This window comes from Saccopteryx leptura, chromosome 3 (assembly GCF_036850995.1).
Source record: "Saccopteryx leptura isolate mSacLep1 chromosome 3, mSacLep1_pri_phased_curated, whole genome shotgun sequence".
NCBI lineage: Eukaryota > Metazoa > Chordata > Mammalia > Chiroptera > Emballonuridae > Saccopteryx > Saccopteryx leptura.
The window spans coordinates 122,789,940-122,812,427 of NC_089505.1; the positions used below are offsets into that span (position 1 = coordinate 122,789,940).

At 37.6% G+C, this 22,488-nt stretch overlaps 1 protein-coding gene across 6 annotated transcripts in view; it reads right to left on the bottom strand.

Moving 5' to 3' along the window:
• Positions 1-522: 522 nt before the first annotated feature.
• The window catches only part of SPATA6 (spermatogenesis associated 6), a 110,470-nt gene continuing 88,504 nt past the window's right edge, over positions 523-22,488 (bottom strand). For all 6 annotated transcript variants that reach the window (XM_066376231.1, XM_066376229.1, XM_066376230.1 and 3 more), the window contains exons 12-13: positions 17,482-17,573; positions 523-769 (exon numbers count right to left, since the gene is read on the bottom strand). In XM_066376231.1, coding sequence (XP_066232328.1) covers positions 532-769; positions 17,482-17,573 — 330 coding nt within the window. In that variant the 3' untranslated portion in view covers positions 523-531. The remainder of the gene's footprint in view (positions 770-17,481; positions 17,574-22,488) is intronic.

Here is a 22,488-nt window from a genome sequence, read left to right on the forward strand (position 1 = left end):
ACGCACTTCGAGTAACTTAGAAAGTTCTTCTGGAGTAGAGGGAGTGCATGATGATGTAAACTTTACACAGAAAGTGATTTCTTATGAGCTAAGAAATGTCAATATCCTTTTCTCAGGAGGAAGCAGCAGAAAATACCAGTTAGGCTTTCAACTCTTGGGAAATTCATTTCTATACAGTTTATCTTTTTGCTCATTACCAAAAAAAGTAAGTTAATATTAATTAAATCTTACTCAGACAAGAAAACCAGTTAAGCATATAGAAATAAAATTACAAGGTGATTAAGGCAGAACATAAGGCAGATGCTGATAGGAGATACATGTGACAGAATAGCCGCCTCATCATCACTTTAGACATTGTGATTGTGCTGCAGAACTTTGACTTTGAGAATAAAGCACTCTTTTCTGTGACAAAAAATACTGGGATATGATCATTTACCACTTAAAGTAATTAACCTATTCAAGTCTAACTACTGGACTCAATTAGAGCCACCTGTTATAAAAAAAAAAAAAGGAATACAGATATTGATCACATCAAACGTTTTCATTGAGAAGCTGACACGGACACTCATACAGTTTATCATGGATGGTCTCAGAGCTTTCCTGTGTATGAGAAACAGAGTTACAGGCCTTTTTGTATAAGTTCCTATAAATCTTGTCCATGCTGTTCTCAAAGGTGGAACGGTGGGATTTTCCTTTATAAGAGGCTGCCCTGTTGGACCAGTATTCACCATCATCCAAATGGAGAGTGCCACGTGGCCGCTGAAATGAGCTATAAAAAAGGATACACGAGATTACACAATGGTGAAACTAGAGGAGAGGCAGTACTATATAAATCAAATATTTGTGGAGTGCTTCATAGGTGGGTATACTCTGTATGGACTATGAGAAATAAAAGACAATAAGGCCTGCACCTTCAAAGAGTGACTCTATGTGTATAAAACAATGAAAAAACAAGAAAATGGGAACTGTGAGAGACAGAGTACAAAGGGATTCAGAGGACAGAGGCAGGTGAGATGTGGTGAAGGAAGAGCACAGGTGGTGGGCACGGCCACTGATGAGAGTGCCTCGCCTCTCCAGTCAGGCAGACCTGGCTGAATGGCAGACGGTCCTTTTCAGGCTGGGGGCCTTAGGCAATTGAGTCTCAGCTTCCTTTACTGTATTTCTGCAGTATTGTTTTAAAAAACAAAGAGTATATGTAAGATGCATAGTACAGTTCTTACCTTGCACACAGAAGTTATGAATTAGGAGACATTGAATTACTAGGTATTTTACCTGTATTTATATAAGTTTATCAAAAAAAAAATCATACAACCCTCGAAGTCAGTAACTGTGGAAACTAGGACTCAGTGAAATCAAGTGACTTCCTCAGACTACTCAGCTTCCAAGTGCCTGTGAGGCTCTAATGCCCTTTCTACTCTGGCATGCTGCTATTATCCTCCAGGAAGAGCAGAGAGTGACTGAATATGAACCACTTTTGGAAAACAGAAAAAAAAAACCCAGAAGAGTATATTTGAAGTGGTAGGGATCCACTGTTATTCTGAGCAAGAAAAGAGAGAGAGAATAGATAGGAAGCCACAAAATAGTTGACATGGGAATAGGGAAGAAAAGGCAACTCTTTCTGAAGGCTTGATAGTACTTTTTAAAAACACACCAAAGTTGTAATTTTACTATCATAAACATTAAGCACTGGGCTTATGACATCATTTCCTAGAAATAAAATGTTGACTTTTTCAAAGACCAAGTTTATTTTATTTTTAAATTTTTATTTACTTATTTTTTTTTGAGAGAGAGAGAGGAAGAGAGAGAGACAGAAAGAAGCACCAATTCATTGTTCCATTTAGCTGTGCACGGATTGCTGCTTGTCTGTGCCTCAGCTAGGTATCAGACCAGCGACTCCCGGCTCAAGCCAGCAACTGACCTACTTCCATAAATTAAGTACCTGTTATAGATAAAAGCTCTCAGGCCTGTTAGAGAAGTCTGTGCCATATAAAGCTAAATGTCCTGCCATTAAATGCAATAAATCTTTTCTTCATTTCTTGGAATGTCACTTTCCACAATCTCTTCCCTAACTCACCAGTCCCCTATTGTCAACTGTGAAACAGAAACTCTTGCAGTTGTTTATTGATGTATTTGCTATTTGACCTGAAGTCAATCTAACTGCACCATAAAAGTGACCACTAAGAAAGGCATGGAGTAACTAACTGTGCTATCATTTCTAGAGTTTGACACTATCAATGATGATATAGTGAAAACATTTATACACTCACTTTGGAAAACAGTTCAGCATGACTCAGTAAGCTTAAATATGCAACTTCAACCCAGTAATTCAACTGCTTGATACCCCAGCAAAATTCTTGCACATGTGTCCCATGTACAAACATGTTCATAATAACACTCTTTGTAACAGAACTAAGAGCTAGAAGCAGCCTGAATAACTATTTACAGGGGCAATTAATAATATGTAACTATAAACATAGATAAAACAAAAAAATAAAACAATTGAGGGGCAAAGGCAAACTTTAAACAATATACAATTATAATTGCTTATATAAAGTTTAAAACAAGAAAAATTAAATAACTTACTGACTAAAGATAGGTATGTGTGTGGTATAGCAAATAAAGAAATGATGAAAAGTTACAATAGCTGTTATTTCTATGGAAAGAGAAAGATGCAATTGCTTAGGGGCAAGGGTATGGGGTATGTTCTATATCTTAAGTAGTCATTCATTTTTATTTGTATTTGTATCATTAGATACCATACAAAAATAAAGATAAAATAAAATGTCATTAAAGATATCGAAGTTGACTGATAAATTGTAGCAGTAGTTCTTAAACTTTAATATATACATTTGAGTCATCTGGAGGGCTTCCTGCAACTCAGATTTTTCAGCCTCAACTACAGAACTACAAGTTGAATATGTTTGAGGGGTCCAAGAACTCGAATTTCTAACAAGTACCAAGTACACTGTAGACAGCACTGAACTAGAGGCTTAGTTTTCTACAGGAAAACTTTTTAAAAACTTAGGGATTAAATTGCATGTTATTTATCTTTTTTTTATTAATTAGTAGGAACTATATACAATAAACATTAACAGAAGTCTACTCAAATTAATTTACTGAAGACTGGTTATTTATACTTCCTTATAGGTCATTGCTTTCCCTTCCCTAAGTAAGAATGTATAGAAATGAGCCACTGACAACAAATAAGGTCTAACATCTTTCATTATTAATTCCATTGTTAATTCCTTATCTAGAGATGTCACTAAATAACACAATCATAAAATGAGTTTACCTAACTGATGCCTTAGAATTTCAACAATACAATTGGTCATTGTTTAAAAAGGTCCCAACTTTAACATTTGAACTTTTTTTTTTAAGATTGAGTACAATTCAGAGACCTTAATATACAGTCAAAAAAGAAAGATAAGTAAAACATCTGTGTCTTTAAGGGATCATAGTTAATAAAAGAAGGCAAGACAGACATATAATGAAATAATTATCATTGTGAAATACATATTTCTAATTGAAATTATATATATGAGAGAAAAGAGAAGAATAAAGGAGAAGTCATAAAAGATAATGTAAGGGAATAACTAGAACTTAGTCCAGAAGAATGAGTAGGTATTTGCAAGATAAATAAGATGGGTTATTCCAGGTATCTTATTGTAATATTGATAGAACCAAGACACGAAACAGTCTGGAATGTCATAAAACACCAGATATAGCATCAGAGGTAAGAATAAAGTACGATCTAACTGTTAAGGGTCACACAGAGAATTTTATTCTGAAGGCAGTAAAGAGCTTATAATGGGAGGATACAGAAGGAATTTCTACTATGATGGGAAACTGAATTAAGATATACAATATACAGATGATGTATTATAGAATTGGACACATGAAACTTACATAATTTTATTAATCAGTCACCCCAATAAATTCAATAAAAATTAAAAGATTACAAGAAAGTCTCCTTAACCTCAAATTTTATTTTTAGTGTATAAGTAAAGAGGATAAAATATCAGTTATTTTAAACTGGTATTTTGAGTCATCCCTCTGGTTTCACTAACGCAAGTTAAACTCAGTATCATTCTCATGTCCAAGAGAACATCCCATTTGTTTTATTAATCTATTTTGAAATCCCACCCATAGTTCCAATTAAAAAAAGAAACAAAAAAACTACTAGCCATAAAATGAACATAATATGGAGTATAGCCAGAATATTTCACAGTAGTTTTATAAATAAATAAAATAATGAACAAATATTTCATTTCTAAAAGCAGTTATCATTCAAGCACCTACAAGGTTGAGCATAATATCATGAAATACTGCTTATTATGGCTTCCAAAACTAATTTGGGTTGCTGCTGATATTTTTTTCTATGTCATTATCTAGCCAGCAGTCTACCTACCTAATAATATCTAGTTTAGACCATAATTGTTTATGAGAATGCCACAAAATCATAAAAACAATTCTGTTTGTCTATTAGTATTCTTTAAGGAGCTACAAGTTGAACACCGGCCCTGTCCTAATACCATTCAGATGCCACACATCAGTATTAAGTAAGCCAGTCTAATTACCAAGTCATATTTTTGTTTTTAAAGATGAAAGTAACTCATGGGTGTACTTCTATAGTGCAAGGAATTTTTTTCTTTTCTGTTATTATTTTTTTATAATAGCCTTGCTCAAATTCCTGATGTAGCTAGCAAAACCCTGTTTTAAAGTAGGAGCCTAATTTTATTTAGTATAGATGTTTCCTGGCTTTCCTTTGTGACAGGGCCTTTTACACATGTGTTATGTGTTTGTTGTATTAAATAAAGAGTAATATACATTTAAAAAGTAAGATGAACATAACACTTCCCTTTTCTAATCCTCACAAACTTTTCCAGACAACTGATTTTACACTTTGATAAATCACATAAATATGAAGCAACCCATATTTCCTGAATATAAATATATCCTTTAAACAAAGCTCCTTTTTAAAAAAAAAAAAACCTAAATCTTAAATATTTAATTAAAAAGGACTTTTGATGTTTAATTGCACAAGATCCAATTAATTCAAATTAGAATTAAGGAACATTTTCTCACTTAAAAATGAAGGTTTATTTTTAGTTATTCAAGAGAATTTCAGTCTATATTATTTAAATGTTTTTTTTCCATTTGTTAATACTAAAGATAGCTTTTTGGCTATTTATTACACCTCAGAAAATTCATCATATTAATCAGATAGTGACCAATGGGGAAGAGATAAAAACTATACTCAATCCTGTGCTGTTTAAAAATATATAGCCAAAATTTAAATTGCTCAGTTGAGATTGTTATAAATAATTTCATAATTAAAGAATTTATACTGAGCATATTTCTACTGTTAAAAACCTGAAAAATATGCATAAACAAATAGAAAACAGTTTATATTAATAACTGACTCCATAAAAAAAACACAGCTAAAATTTTGGGCAACAGTCATAAAAGGCCAGTCATATTCAGAACATGGAATTTCAAAATATTTTTATCCTTACTTCTCTCTTTTTGTGGCCAACTCCCACCTATAAGAAGCATCACCTCATGCCTGGTTTTTTGTTTTGTTTTTTTTTTCATTTTTCTGAAGCTGGAAACAGGGAGAGACAGTCAGACAGACTCCCACATGCACCCGACTGGGATCCACCCGGCACGCCCACCAGGGGTGACGCTCTGCCCACCAGGGGGCGATGCTCTGCCCATCCTGGGCATCGCCATGTTGTGACCAGAGCCACTCTAGCGCCTGAGGCAGAGGCCACAGAGCCATCCCCAGCGCCCAGGCCATCTTTGCTCCAATGGAGCCTTGGCTGCGGGAGGGGAAGAGAGAGACAGAGAGGAAAGCGCAGCGGAGGGGTGGAGAAGCAAATGGGCGCTTCTCCTATGTGCCCTGGCCGGGAATCGAACCTGGGTCCTCCGCATGCTAGGCCGACGCTCTACCGCTGAGCCAACCGGCCAGGGCTCTCATGCCTGGTTTTTAATTAGGACTAATGCTCAAGTAGGGTAGTGAAGTCAGAAGAACTGAAGAAATTTGAGATCTACATAGAAGGTACTAACTAAAAGAAAGAAAGAACATCCCAAGGTCCTGGGAATTGTTAAAGCTACCATGGCAAATGTCTGAAATTTTGTAAAAGAGAGGCAACATGAAACTCAAAAGGAAGTCTGCATGGGAAATAGATTCTTTCCCCAATCTAGCTCCCAAATCCCAAAGTACTGTAAGTAAAAGGTCACTTAATAACTCCTTACTGAGAGACAAGATGGTGCTGGAGTAGGCGGACGTACCAACATCTTCCTCCCAGAACCAAAGTGGATTACAAACTAATTTTAAGAACTATCATCTGGAAAAACCAACTTTGGACTAAACTAAGAGGACTCTTCAACCAAGGAACACTGAAGAAGCCACACCAAGACTGGTAGGAAAAGCAGAAAAGCGGAGAGGGCTGCCCAGCTCCCTGGAGTGAACGGCAGCAGGGAGAGACTCCGCGAGGTGGGAAGTGAGTTTAGCAGAGGGGGAAGGGTCCTAAGCCCCAGGAACAAAGGCCCAGCCTGCAGCCCCAGAGCCCAGAAGAGGCGTAAGGACAGTATTTAGCTGGAAACAAGTCAGGATACTGTTTGTGAGAAAGAGTCTGATTTCTCAGACCCAGGATCTTTCTTAAAGAAACCGCGCAGAACATCTCTCTCACAACCACTCACCCAGGGCTCCTGGGGATGGGGAGAGAGGAGAGGACCAGAGTGACAGGAAGAGAGTGTAATCTAGGAGGCACAGGGAGAAACATTTTGGGAGATAGCCACCCTAACCCCTGGGACGAGTCATTCCCCAAAGCTGAAGTGAATATTTCCCCCGGAAACAGCAATACCAGCAAAAGGAAGCAGGAAAGCAGCCAAACAAGCTCCCCCGCGGCATTCAGAGTAGAGTCGCATAGAAGGAGGGAGCTTTTGGGTCTATAGTAGTGAGTCTTAGGGTCCACACTGCAAAGCTCCCACTCACGCGGCTGAGGGCTCGCTGGTGGGCGGGTGGCAGTGGGAGATAAAAGTGCGGTTCTGCTGGCAGGGACAGAAGCCAGCAGGCCATCACTGGGCACAGGTGTGAGCTCAATCTGGCCCGGCTGGGGACAAGGGGGCGTGCAAAAGCGGTCAAGCTCAGCTGCCGGCAGCCTGTAATCCAGCCTGCGGGAGAAGGGCGGGAACCCCGGAAAGGGTGGAACCAGCCCCTGAGCAAGGGCACAGGAGCACAGCCTTGCCCCGCCCGTGCAACCCAGGCTTGAGGTCTGACTTGGTAGCTGGCTCCTCCCATGGGGGTGGAGCCAAAAGCCCAGAAGAGGCGAAGTTCCGCTACTGAGCTGAGCTTGGGCACGCAGTCCTGCCAGGCGGTAGAGCCAAGGATAGCAGCCTTTCCTCGAGCAGGCTCCTCCTGCAAGGGCAGGGTGAAAGCCCGGAAACAGGCAGAGACCCGCAGCTGAGCAAAGGTGCTCGCCAGTGCCCTCAGGACCGAGCATAACATCACACACGGGGGCGGGGCAAAGGCCAAGGCCACCAATGCTTGTGCACCCGAGCGCATGATCACAGCCACTCCCGTGAAGAGAAAATGAGGAGGCAGAGAAATACAACACAAATAAACCAAGAGAAATCCCAAGAAAAGGACCTAAGTGAATCAGATATAACCAAATTACCAGATGCAGAGTTTAAAATAACAATTGTTAGGATGCTCAAAGATATTAGAACAACCATAGATGGCCTAAATTTACGAAATTTACCTAAATTTATTTAGGTTTACGAAAACCTAAATAAAGAGATAACAAATATAAAAAAGGACATTGAAATAATAAAAAAGAATCAGTCAGAAATGACAAATACAATATGTGAAATAAAGAATACAATGGAAGGAATTAAAAGCAGGATGGATGAAGCAGAGAATCGAATCAGCGAGTTAGAGGACACGACAAATAAAGGCACGGAAGCAGAGCAGAAAAAAGAAAAGAGACTCAAAAATTCTGAGGAAACTCTAAGAAAGCTCTGTGACAACATGAAGAGAAATAACATCCGCATCATAGGGGTTCCTGAAGAAGAAGAGAAAGAACAAGGGATAGAGACTTTGTTCAAACATATCATAGCGGAAAACTTCCCCCAATTAAGGCAGGAAAATATTTCACATATTCAGGAAGCACGGAGAACTCCATTAAGGAGAAACCGAAAGAAACCAACACCAAGACACATCATAATTAAAATACCAAAGCTAAATGATAAAGAGAAAATATTAAAAGCTGCAAGAGAAAAAAAGACTATCACCTACAAAGGAGCCCCCATAAGGATGACTTCTGACTTCTCAACAGAAACACTTAAGGCCAGAAGGGAATGGCAAGAAATATTCAAAGTAATGCAGAACAAGAACCTACAACCAAGACTACTTTATCCAGCAAGGCTATCATTTAAAATTGAAGGAGAAATAAAAAGCTTTACAGACAAAAAAAAAAAAAAAACAACTCAAGGAATTCATTGCAACCAAACCAAGGCTGCAAGAAATGCTAAGGGACCTGTTGTAAACAGATCAAAGGAAAAAAAGAATATAGCAAAAGAGGAATACAGTTTTAAAGAAAAAAATGGCAATAAAAAATTACATATCAGTAATAACCTTAAATGTAAATGGATTAAATGATCCGATCAAGAGACATAGGGTAGCTGCGTGGATAAGAAAACAGGACCCATACATATGCTGTCTACAAGAGACACACCTTAAATTAAAAGATGCACATAGACGGAAGATAAAAGGATGGAAAAAAATATTTCACGCAAATGGAAATGAAAAAAAAAGCTGGGGTAGCAATACTTATATCAGAAAAAGTGGACTTTAAAACAAAGACCATAGTTAGAGATAAAGAAGGTCACTACATAATGATAAAGGGAGCAATCCAAAAGGAAGATATAACCATTATAAATATCTATGCACCTAATATAGGAGCACCTAAATATATAAAGCAGACTTTGATGGACTTAAAAGGCGAGATTAACAGCAATACTATAATAGTAGGGGATTTCAATACCCCATTAACATCATTAGATAGATCCTCAAGAAAGAAAATTAACAAAGAAACAGCAGACTTAAAGGACATATTAGATCAACTTGATTTAATAGATATCTTCAGAACCTTTCACCCTAAAACAGCAGAATATACATTCTTTTCAAGCGCTCATGGTACATTCTCTAGAATAGACCACGAGTTAGGGCACAAAAGCGGTCTCAACAAATTTAAGAAGATTGAAATCATATTGAGCACTTTCTCTGATCACAATGGCATTAAACTAGAAATCAACCACAATAGAAAAATTGAAAAACATTCAAACACTTGGAAACTAAATAGCATGTTATTAAATAATGAATGGGTTAACATTGAAATCAAAGAAGAAATTAAAAAATTCCTAGAAAGAAACGATAATGAGCATACATCAACTCAAAATTTATGAGACACAGCAAAAGCAGTCCTGAGAGGGAAGTTTATAGCATTACAGGCATACCTCAAGAAGCTAGAAAAAGCTCAAATAAACAATTAATCCTGCATCTAAAAGAACTAGAAAAAGAACAGCAAGTAAAGCCCAGAGCTAGTAGAAGGAAGGAAATAATAAGATCAGAGCAGAAATAAATGACATAGAGGCTAAAGAAACAATACAGAGGATTAATGAAACCAGGAGCTGGTTCTTTGAAAAGGTAAACAAGATCAATGAACCTTTAACGAGACTCACCAAGAAAAAAGAGAGAGGACTCAAATAAATAAAATTAGAAACGAGAGTGGAGAAATAACAACTGACACAACAGAAATACAAAATATTGTAAGAAAATACTATGAAGAACTGTACGCCAAAAAACTAGACAACCTAGATGAAATGGACAAATTCATTGAATCATATAATCTTCCAAAAATCAATCTGGAAAAATCAGAAAACCTAAACAGACCAATTACAACAAATGAGATTGAAACAGCTATCAAAAAACTCCCAAAAAAGAAAAGTCCGGGGCCTGATGGCTTCACAAGTGAATTCTACCAAATATTCAAAGAAGAACCAACTCCTATCCTTCTCAAGCTATTTCAAAAAATTCAAGAGGAAGGAAGACTTCCAAACTCCTTTTATGAGGCGAGCATAATTCTGATTCCAAAACCAGGCAAAGACAACACAGAAAAAGAAAATTATAGGTCAATATCCCTGATGAACTTAGATGCAAAAATCCTCAACAAAATATTAGCAAACCGGATCCAGCAATATATGAAAAAAATCATACACCATGATCAAGTGGGATTTATTCTGGGAGGCAAGGCTGGTACAATATTTGCAAATCAATCAATGTGATTCATCACATAAACAAAAGAAAGGAGAAAAACCACATGATAATTTCAATAGATGCAGAAAAAGCATTTGATAAAGTCCAGCACCCATTCATGATCAAAACTCTCAGCAAAGTGGGAATACAGGGAACATACCTCAACATGATAAAGGCCATCTATGACAAACCCACAGCCAACATCATACTCAATGGGCAAAAATTAAAAGCAATCCCCTTAATATCAGGAACAAGGCAGGGGTGCCCCCTTTCACCACTCTTATTCAACATAGTTCTGGAAGTCCTAGCCACAGCAATCAGACAAGAAAAAGAAATAAAAGGCATCCAAATTGGAAAAGAAGAAGTAAAACTATCATTATTTGCAGATGATATGATATTGTATATAGAAAACCCTAAAGCCTCAGTCAAAAAACTACTAGACCTGATAAATGAATTCAGCAAGGTGGCAGGATATAAAATCAATACTCAGAAATCAGAGGCATTTTTATACACTAATAATGAACTGTCAGAAAGAGAAATCAAGGAATCAATCCCCTTTACCATTGCAACCAAAAAAAATAAAGTACCTAGGAATAAATCTAACCAAGGAGATTAAAGACTTGTACTCGGAAAATTATAAAACATTGATAAAAGAAATCAGGGAAGATATGAATAAGTGGAGGCATATACTGTGCTCATAGTTAGGAAGAATAAACATCATTAAAATGTCTATATTACCCAAAGCAATTTATAAATTCAATGCAATATCGATTAAAATACCAATGACTTACTTCAAAGATATAGAACACATATTCCAAAAATTTATATGGAACCAAAAGAGAACACGAATAGCCTCAGCAATCTTGAAAAGGAAGAATAAAGCGGGAGGTATCACACCTCCAGATATCAAGTTATATTATAAGGCCATTGTACTCAAAACAGCATGGTACTGGCATAAGAACAGGCACATAGATCAATGGAACAGAACAGAGAACCCAGAAATAAACCCACAGCTCTATGGACAACTGATTTGACAAAGGAGGTAAGGAAGTACAATGGAGTAAAGACGGCCTATTCAAAAAATGGTGTTGGCAAAATTGGACAGCTACCTGCAAAAAAATGAAACTAGACCACCAACTCACACTGTTCACAAAAATAAACTCAAAATAGATAAAAGACTTAAAGATAAGCCGGGAAACGATAAGCATCTTAGAAGAAAACATAGGCAGTAAGCTCTCTGACATCTCTCGCAGCAATATATTTGCTGATTTGTCTCCACAGGCAAGTGAAATAAAAGACAGGATAAACAAATGGGACTTTATCAAACTAAAAAGCTTCTGCACAGCTAAAGACAATAAGAACAGAATAAAAAGACAAACTACACAATGAAAGAATATATTTGACAATGCGTCTGATAAGGGGTTAATAACCAAAATTTATAAAGAACTTGTAAAACTTAATACCAGGAAGACAAACAATCCAATCCAAAAATGGGCAAAAGAAATGAATAGACACTTCTCCAAAGAGGACACACACATGGTCAATAAGGCATATGAAAAAATGTTCAACATCATTAATGATTAGAGAAATGCAAATTAAAACCACAATGAGATATCACCTCACACCAGTCAGAATGGCGCTCATCAATAAAATAACACAGAATAAGTGCTGGCGAGGATGTGGAGGAAAGGGAACCCTCCCGCACTGCTGGTGGGAATGCAGACTGGTGCAGCCACTGTGGAAAACAGTATGGAGATTCCTCAAGAAATTAAAAATCGAACTGCCTTTTGACCCAGCTATACCACTGTTAGGAATATATCCCAAGAACACCATAGCACTGTTTGAAAAGAAGAAATGCACCCCCATGTTTATGGCAGCATTGTTCACAATAGCAAAGATTTGGAAACAGCCCAAGTGTCCATCAGTGGACGAGTGGATTAGAAAGCTTTGGTATATATATACTATGGAATACTACTCAGCCATAAGAAATGATGACATAGGATCTTTTACAACAACATGGATGGGCCTTGATAACACTATACTGAGCGAAAGAAGTAATTCAGAAAAAACTAAGAACTATATGATTCTATACATAGGTGGGACATAAACATGAGACTCAGAGACATGGACAACAGTGTTGGCGTTATAGGGTGGGGGGAGGAGAGGGAGGGAGTTGGGGGAGGGGAGGGGCACAAAGATCATGGCTTTTCAGCATTTGCCATATTCCCCCTTTAATCTATAGACAGACAGCAAATATTTACTTATGGTGTTTCCAATATAAAGACGGCTGTCTTAGGGACAAATGCTGATGAACTATTTCAGCAGTTCCTCCTTATTCAAAGACTTATATGTCAACATAGAGCTCCATGTTTCATAGGACATACTCAAGCTTACTCCATGCTCCCTGTAGCTTTAGCACAAGGGAATTCCCTTTTCTCTCTCTCTCTCTCTCTCTTTTTTTTTTGTTGTTGTATTTTTTCTTTATTTACTTATTTTTTGTATTTTTCTGAAGATGGAAATGGGGAGGCAGTCAGACAGACTCCCGCATGTGCCTGACCGGGATCCACCTGGCATGCCTACCAGGGGGGAATGCTCTGCCCATCTGGGGTGTTGCTCTGTTGCAACCAGAGCCATTCTAGCACCTGAGGCAGAGGCCATGGGGCCATCCTTAGTGCCTGGGGTGGCTTTGCTCCGGTGGAGCCTTGGCTGTGGGAGGGGAAGAGAGAGACAGAGAGGAAGGAGAGGGGGAGGGGTGGAGAAGTACAATAGATGGCGCTTCTTCTGTGTGCTCTGACTGGGAATCGAACCCAGGAATCCTGCACACCAGGCCAATGCTCTACCACTGAGCCAACCGGCCAGGGCCTAGGAATGCCCTTGTTGATCAAGCTACCCAAAAGAAAATTATATGGAGCAACCATGACAGACCGAGCAAGTCAGTCTCATACTATTCATCATCAGAACGCTGCAGCCTGGTGTAAACAGTTTCAACTATCTCGGGAAGCAGCAGGGCAGATTGGGAAATCCTGCCCAAGGGGTCCTATACTACAATCTGCCCCTTCATTTGGAGTTAACCCTCAAGGACCCCTACCAGGACTACTTTGGCAGATGGATGTACTCATATACCTTAATTTGGCAAACAGTCCTATGTCCACGTTACAGTGGATACATATTCCGGATCTATTCCTCTCTGTCAGAACAGGAGAGGCTGCTAAGCATGCTATAGCTCATTGTCTGTATGCATTGTTCTATTATTGGATTTCCTAAACTGGCTAAACTGAAAATGCTCCTGCATATGGAGCAAAAGCATTTACTGTATTTTGTCATGCTTACAATCTTTAAAGTTAAGGTATTATTAAAGTGAACTCAGCAAACATTTTTTTTTTTTTTTTTTCATTTTTCTGAAGCTGGAAACAGGGAGAGACAGTCAGACAGACTCCCGCATGCGCCCGACCGGGATCCACCCGGCACGCCCACCATGGGGCGGCGCTCTGCCCACCAGGGGGCGATGCTCTGCCCATCCTGGGCGTCGCCATATTGCGACCAGAGCCACTCTAGCGCCTGGGGCAGAGGCCAAGGAGCCATCCCCAGCGCCCGGGCCATCTTTGCTCCAATGGAGCCTTGGCTGCGGGAGGGGAAGAGAGAGACAGAGAGGAAAGCGCGGCGGAGGGGTGGAGAAGCAAATGGGCGCTTCTCCTGTGTGCCCTGGCCGGGAATCGAACCCAGGTCCTCCGCACGCTAGGCCGACGCTCTACCGTTGAGCCAACCGGCCAGGGCCACAGCAAACATTTTAAGGTCAATTTAAAAAAAAAAAATTCAAGAGGCGGTAGTCATATCCTGGAACTCCTATGGGTCTACCATATCATGTTTTTTACTTAAAAAAAAAAAAATTACATTTCTTTGGAATGCTGATGAACAGGAGACACCAAATCTTTTTCGCCTGCAAACTACTACCTTCTTTATTAGATCCAGCTAATAACACTGTTTGTCTTTTTCCAAATAGCTCCAGATATATGGAAAAGATTTATATAGGTGGATGGGGATCCTCAAACCCCTCAGCAAGATCTTCTGAGCATGGCTTTTAAGATACCTAGAGGCAGAAAAAGCCCAATAGAGATCAGGGGAACTACCAGCTTTTAGGATACACCCTTAAAGGCTCCAATGCCCCAAAGGGGTCTCATAGGATGCCATCTGGGTCCTGCTTCATAGTGGAAAGGAGGGTCATTGAGCTAAAGCCTGCCAGGCTTACATGCCTCTGCTGTGAGGAAACAGGGACACTGAAAGGTAGGCTTCCCCCTCGCTCCTCTAAGGGAAGGTTCAGTCTCTTCCAGCCCTGCTCCAGCCACCTATGACCTAACCTTGCCCAGAAAGCTGGGGTTTGCCACTGAAGGACTGAAGGTGCCCAGGGCCGACGGCCCCATCTACGACACTGTGGACGAGCCTAGGGTATTTCTTCCAAGAAGCAGGTAAACTGATCTGATTTGCACAAGGGCCTCTTAACTATGTTTTGCCTGAAGAGTCAGAGTTTTTATTCTTCCCTCAAAGATCTCTATTGTGGGTGTTGATAGTCATATTTGCTGCTGCTTTGCTTAATATATAATGTTTCCTTTATCCCTCCTACCTCAGTGCCTCACTCATATATTTCAGGCTGGGACCTACTCCTAATTTAGAGCTCTCTTTCCCCCTTTTGCCAACTTTTTTATGAATCTACCTTTGCCACCCAGCTTAGTGTATCCCAAGGTTCTCTTTACCATGCCACAGTCGCAGAGCTCCAGGGAAAAGCAACCTGGTCTCATCTCTCCAGGCAGAGGAGAACAGAAGCTCCATCTCCACACATGCTGCAAATGGCTTTTCCAGTCTACCTGAACCATTCCCAGCTAGAAGCAGCGGTCATTGGGACTTGGACATGAGCTGCAAAGTATAGAATGGTGACAACAATTCCAATGCCATGCAGACTTTTCCTGGATGTGGACTTTTCCTGGTCTCCTGCTCCCTGTGACAGCTCCTAACAGACTGAACTGTGGTTGGGTTGCATTTTTCAGGGATTTGGCATGGTGTTGGGGCAACTTGGACTCAGTGAACATGTTAAGGACACTGCTCTTTTATGGTTTCTTGCTGTATTGGCCAAGAGTTTGCTTAAAGGCTTTTAATCACTGTAAAAAAATAGAAGACTGGATAAAGAAGATGGGACACATATACACCATGGTATATTATTCAGCTAGAAGAGATGATGACATCGGATCACTTACAGCAGAATGGTGGAATCTTGATAACATTATGCGGAGTGAAATAAGTGAATCAGAAAAAAACAAGAACTGCAGGATTCCATACATTGGTGGGACATGAAAGCGAGACTAAGAGACATGGACAGGAGTGGGGTGGTTACAGGGGGTGGGGGGAGGGAAGAAGGGAGAGGGGGAGGGAGAGGGGGAGGGGTACAGGGAAAACTGGATAGAGGGTGACGGAGGACGATCTCTCTTTGGGTGATGGGTATGCAACAGAACTAAATGACAAGATAACCTGGAAATGTTTTCTTTGAATATATGTACCCTGATTTATTGATGTCACCCCATTAAAATAAAAATTTATTTATAAAAAAAAAAAAAAGTATCCAAAAAAAAATAATAAATAACTCCTTACTAAGAATTGCTCCTTGGGCAGGGGGAACAAAAGAAAAAATAAACACAGGGGACTACTTCAAACTAAAAAGTTTCTGCACAGCAAAGGAAACCATCAACAAAATGAAAGACATCCCATGGAAAGGAAGAACATATTCACCAACACATCTGATAAGGGATTAATATCCAAAGTTTATAAAAACTTATAAAACCTGAAACCAAAAAACCCCAAACAATCCAATTTAAAAACATGGGCAAAGGAATTGATAAACATTTTTCTAAAGAGGACATACAGATGGCCAATATACATATAAAAAGATGCTCATCATCACTAATCATCAAAAAATGCAAATTAAAACCACAATGAGATACCACCTCACACCTGTCAGAATAGCTACCATCAATAAATTAACAAATAAGTGTTGGCAAGGATGTGGAGAAAAGGACACTCTCGGGCACTGTTGGCAGGACTGCAGAATGGTGCAGCCAGTATGGAAAGAAGTATGGAGTTACCTCAAAAACTTAAAAATAAAACTGCCTTATGACCCAGTGATTCTACTTCTGGAAACTTATCCAAAGAAATCCAAAACACTAATTCAAAAGAATAATGCACCCCTATATTCAATCCAGTGTTATTTATAATAGCCAAGATTTGGAAGCAGCCCAAGGGCCTATCAGTGGGTGAGTGGATAAAAAACTGCAGTACATTTGCACAATGGAATCCTTTACGGCCATAAAAAAGAAGGAAAGTTACTTTCTGCAACAGTATGGATGGACTTGGAGAGAATTAGGCTAAGTAAAACAAGCCAGTCAGAGAAAAATATATACTGTATGTACAATTTCACTCATATAGGAAATCTAATGAACAAAATGAACTACGAAGCAAAACAGAGACAGACTCAGACAGAGGCAGGCTGACAGCTCTTGGAGGTGGGGGCTGGGTGAGGAGGGTGGAGGGATTGAGTAAAAAAGGACAAAAAAAGGGAAGAGACAAAAACTCAGGGAGAGGGAGAACAGTGTGGTGATTGTGGGGAGGGGGGAGGAGGGTATGTGGGATAAATGGTGATGGAGGAGGACTTGGCTGGGCGGGGGGTGAACACACAGTGCAGTGTACAGGGATGTGGTGTAGAACTGGGCACCTGAAACAGGCATACTTATGTTAACCAGTGTCACTCCCGTAAATTTAATTTTTAAAAATATAAATAAAAAGAGAATAAAAAACAAAACAAAAAGGGTGGTAGAAAACATAGGACAGTAGCATGGATATATATTATAGCCTGAAATAAGCCCAGGATATGGGAATTTGCAGAGAAGCCGAATAATCTAAAAATCTTAAGCGGGATGAAAGCATCACCATTAATTGGCTATATTTGTTTTCATTGAAAAGTTTCATTAATGCAAACATTAAAATATTTAAATAGGGTTTAACATGGTTAAATATTTTAAGTATATAAAAATAATTAATAATTGCTAATTCAAGTCTAAATTTCCCACAAATCCAGCAGATTTTTTTTTTCCAATTATGAGAAAGAACCAAATTCATACCTATACTCGGGGTCACTGTCATAGGCAGAGTCTCTGTACATAAAACCTCTTTTCAGTTCCAGCTCGTCTTCTCTCTCTGGGTCTCTCTCATCCTAAAAAAAGAAAGTTTTTCATTAATTCATTTTATAATTAAAATGACATGTCTCTTTGGGAAATGCTCTCTTCCCCCATTATAAGAAATTAAATTAAATGTTTGGATGTCTTAGAAAGAAACAAAAGGGTAAGAATGTATTATTCTGTTCAATGAGACTAATACAGTTTTATTATATTTTTGCTAATATTGCTATCAAAGACTAGAAACCCAGTAGATATTTCGTGAATCAACAAATGGTTGGGAATGGCTAGTGTATATTAATGTGTAAAATAAGATGTGTACTAATAATCTTACATATGGTTATGTGGAATCAAAATACATGGCCGTTCTTCCTGTGGGCAGCTTGTTTCTTAACAGACACATTCTACAGCCTATGAAATAGTATTCTAAAGAGACAGCTTTGTAAACCACATCATTCACAGTAATTATGGTCTTAATGTATGGTATTTTATATAATTTAGTTTCAAATATCTTTCTCATCTATTGGCAATATCCTTATTACTTAGTCAAACTGGAACAGAAATAAAAAAAAACTAATAAAAGAAACTAGTAAGCACAAATAGACTGCCATAAAGATTAGTATTAATAAGCAATTCACTATGTAAGAAATCAGCTGAAAATAGATTATGAAGAAAGTAATTTAAAAAAAATTGCTGATAGCATGAAATTGGGAAGAGAACATTCAGTTGAAAATGTAACCAATAAATAATAAAGCAAGTTAAAATAATAAAAAATGTGAATATATGTTTAGAGTTATTAAAGCTTTTAGGTGAATTGAAACCCTTTATCATTATGAAGTAACTCAATTTATTTCTATTAATGTTTTCCCCCTTTCTTTTTGGCTTACTATTATTATAGCTACAATGGCTTTCTTTTAGTTAGTGCTTGGATGGTATATATTTCTCCTTTTATTTTCAATCTTTCCTTATTATTATGTTTTATATCTTTTTTCTTAAATAGCATATAGCTGAATGTTACTTATTCTTCTCCAGTCTAATAAATCAATAAAATGAAGCATTTACTCACTGTTATATCACAGAAAAAGCAATTGGCTGTAATGAACACAAAAGACACTATAAAAAAGTGTAAGGAATAAAATAAATGTAATGTTTTCGGTCTTAAGAAATAGATTATGTTGCAAGAAGAACGAAATAAAACATGTAAATAATATTAAATTTAAAAATTCTAGCCCGCCCTGGCTGGTTGGCTCAGCAGTACAGCATCAGCCTGGCATGTGGATGTCCTGGGTTCGATTCCCAATCATGGCACACAGGAGAAGCGACCATCTGCTTCTCCACCCTTTCCCCTCTCTCTTCTCTCTGTCTCTCTTTCCCTCCTGCAGCCAAGACTCTATTAGAGCAACGTTGGCCCAGGCACTGAGGATGGCTCCATGTCTTCACCTCAAGTGCTGGAATGGCGCTGGTTGCAACAGAGTAATGCCCCAGATGGGCAGAGCATCGCCCCCTAGTGGGTTTGCCAGGTGGATCTCGGTTGGGCACATGTGGAGTCTGTCTCTCTGCCTCCCTGCTTCGCACTTCAGAAAAAAAAAAAAAATTCTATCCCTGGGAAAAGTTTTCAATTTCTAGATTATGTAATAAGTGTTATCAGACATAAACATAAATCAAAATATTTCTTGTTTAATTTTATAATACAGTTGAAAAATTAATTATGACAGCATAGTAATAAAAAATGTTGACTAAATTTTAAAAATTTATATATGGAAAACATACAAAAGTACCTTTTTAAAAATATGAGCCTAAATTATTTATTGATTAAACAAAACCCACATGTCGAGCTGGGTAGTTGCTATTTTAGACTCTGAGAATAGAAAGATGACTAAGACATGGTCCTGCACACACATGGGAAAAGGTTTGTTTATTCTGTGAAGCTCCAAGGATAGAATGGATTGAAGAGTAGAATTATTAGGAGACATAATAAAGGAAAAATAAGGAAAAACTTTCTTATTAATGACACATTCTAAAAATAGAAAGGCTGTCTTAAGAGGGAATAAGATCACAATTACTTAAACTCTGCACATAGAGCACTGATATCCATTGAGATCAAGGGTTTCATGGAGAGGAATTCTGCCCACTAGATGACCTTCCTAGTTATTCCCATCAAATTTTATGACTCTAATTGTGATGCTTTATGTATATATTCAACACACACATCTGTTATGAGAGTCCTGTATAGTCTCCTTTTTAGAGACCGGGTTATATAAAAGCAAAGAGGCAACAAACATTACATCTTATTATAAGTTACTGACTATGAATCAAGTAACCTTTCAAAGAGATGTATCATTTTTGTCAGTGCCAGAAAATACATTCCCAGGGCACAGAATGGTGATTCACCTCTTATCCCTCATCAGCATTCTTAGTTACTCACATCTAAATACAAACAAAAAGATGGACAACACCAATATTTGTTGACTGAGTTAGGTGTTTTTATATGGATATCACGTAAGACTTCAATAACCTTATCAAAGGTACTAAAACTCAGAAAAATTAAAAAACTTGCCCAAACATACAAATTGTTAAGCAGCAGGGCTGGAATTTATCCAGTTCTACCTTGATTTACAATACATTATACTGCCTCCTAGAATGTAAATAAACTGGACTATATAATCAAAATCTCCATCACAAGCTGTTACATCATTCTCCTATATAAAAATTAATTCCAGCTAATATCTAGTTAGTTTCTTTTATGAGAGTATTCTGAAATAATATACTCCAGAAAAAACTTTTCAGAATTTCTATGAAAACACATTATTTTTCCTTTCAGCAAAAGTCATTAATAAAATGAAACTACAAACAGAAGCTGGGGCTCCTCTTCCCTGTAACTGACAGTTAAGTTAAAGGTTCTCTTAAGATGCATTTTATCAATGATCACAATCTTACACATGTAACTGACAACATACTTAGAATATACCTGCAATAAAGAAATAAAAGGTATCCAGTCATGCCTGAAAACTTGAAAATTTAGGATAAAAGTGGTTAAATAGTCTGACAAAATCAGAACTAAAAGGCAGCAATCTCACTAATTATATAGTATTTAAATAAAACATATACCTATTAATTATCAAATAAAATTCTCATATGTAGTTTAAATATCTATAATATCTTTTATTTCTGTCAAATTCAAGTCATCATTTATAATGAATTGTGTACAAGGACAAGAATTTAAATAGAATTTGATCACTAGTTTTAATTTGCATTATTATAATCTTTAGACAAATCACATAATCATAATGGTTTTAATTTCCTAATTCATAACATAAAAAAATAATTTAGGTAGAGTTATTCAATGTCACAAAGAAGAAGTTGCATAGTAGGCCCTGAACTCATAATTTTCTAATTCTATAATCTGGTTATATTATAACAGAAGAGTAAATAAAGTATAAAGTGAAGACCACTTGAAAAAACACTTAAATTGTAATTTTGACAAATTGCTGGGTGCTAAGTGTGACAAAAGCATGTGTGATGGTTATTTTTATGTGTCAACTTGGCTTAGCCATTGTGCCCAGATAGTTCATCAAACATTATTCTGGATGTTTCTGTCAGGCTTTTATGGATGAAGTTAACCTTTAAATCAGTAAACTTTGAGTAAAGCTGATTGCCCTCCATAATGTGGGTGGGCCTCATCCAGTCAGTTGAAGACCTTAACAGAACAAAGACTGACCTCCCCCAAGGAAGAAGGAATTCTGCAAGCAGACTGCTTTTGGACTCAAACTGCAACTCTTTCCTGAGTGCCCAGCTTGCCAGCCTATCTTATATTTTGAATTCTCTAGGGCTCTACAACTGTGAGAACCAATTCTTTAAGAATTCACTCCCTCTTTCCTTCAATTCATATATATCCATCCATCCATCCATCCATCCATCCATCATCCATCCGACATAACCTGCTGCTTCTGTTTCTCTGAAGAAACCTGAGAAAGTGCAGCATGAGAATGAGAAACTCTAACATATTGCTGGAGATTTACTATTTCACATTCAACAATGAATAGAAAAATCAGACAGAAGATCAACAACAACAAAACAGCAGACTTGAACAACACTGTAAACCAAACAGACAAACAGACCTAAATTAGGATATCTATAGAACACTCTACCCAACAATAGCAAACTACACATTCTTTGCAAGTAACATAGAAAATTGTTCAGGAGAGACCATTTGTTAAACCATAAAATGAGTCTCAATAAACTTAAAAGGACTGAAATCATACAAAGCATGTTGTCTGGCCACAGTAAAATAAAATTAGTAAATTAAATCCATTACTGAAATCTCCTCCTCAAAGATGGGCTTTTAAAAAACATTTAATAAAAAATAATAATAATCTTACACAAATTCTTCCAGAGAATAACTGGGAATATTTCCCAACTCATTTTTATGAGGCCAGTCAAACTTAAGACACTATAAGAAAACCTGCAGACCCGTCACTATCAACTCAGATATAAAAATCTAGATAAAATATTACCAAATCAAAGCTGGTGATCATAGATTTAAAAATGATGACCAAGAGTTTTGTTCCAAGCATGCAAGCATAATTTAACACCTGAAAACCACAACATTAAAATAAAAAGTAGAAGGAATATTTGCAAGCTGACAAAGAATATCCACAAAAAAATCTATAGCAAGCACTATACTTAATGTTGAATCCTAAAAAGCTTTCTTCTTTGGAGGGCAAACAAGACATGATGCCCTCTATCACCACTTCTATTGATATTGTTTGGAGACCCTAGATAAAGAAGGTAAGAAAAAGAAAAGAAATAAAGATTAAAGAGGGAGAAATAAAAATGTCATTATTTACATATGATTATATATGTAAATTTTAAAACTATCATCTATTAATATTAATATGTAAATGTAGACATTCACTGTAAACAAGGTCACTGTATGAAGGAAAATATCTCTTT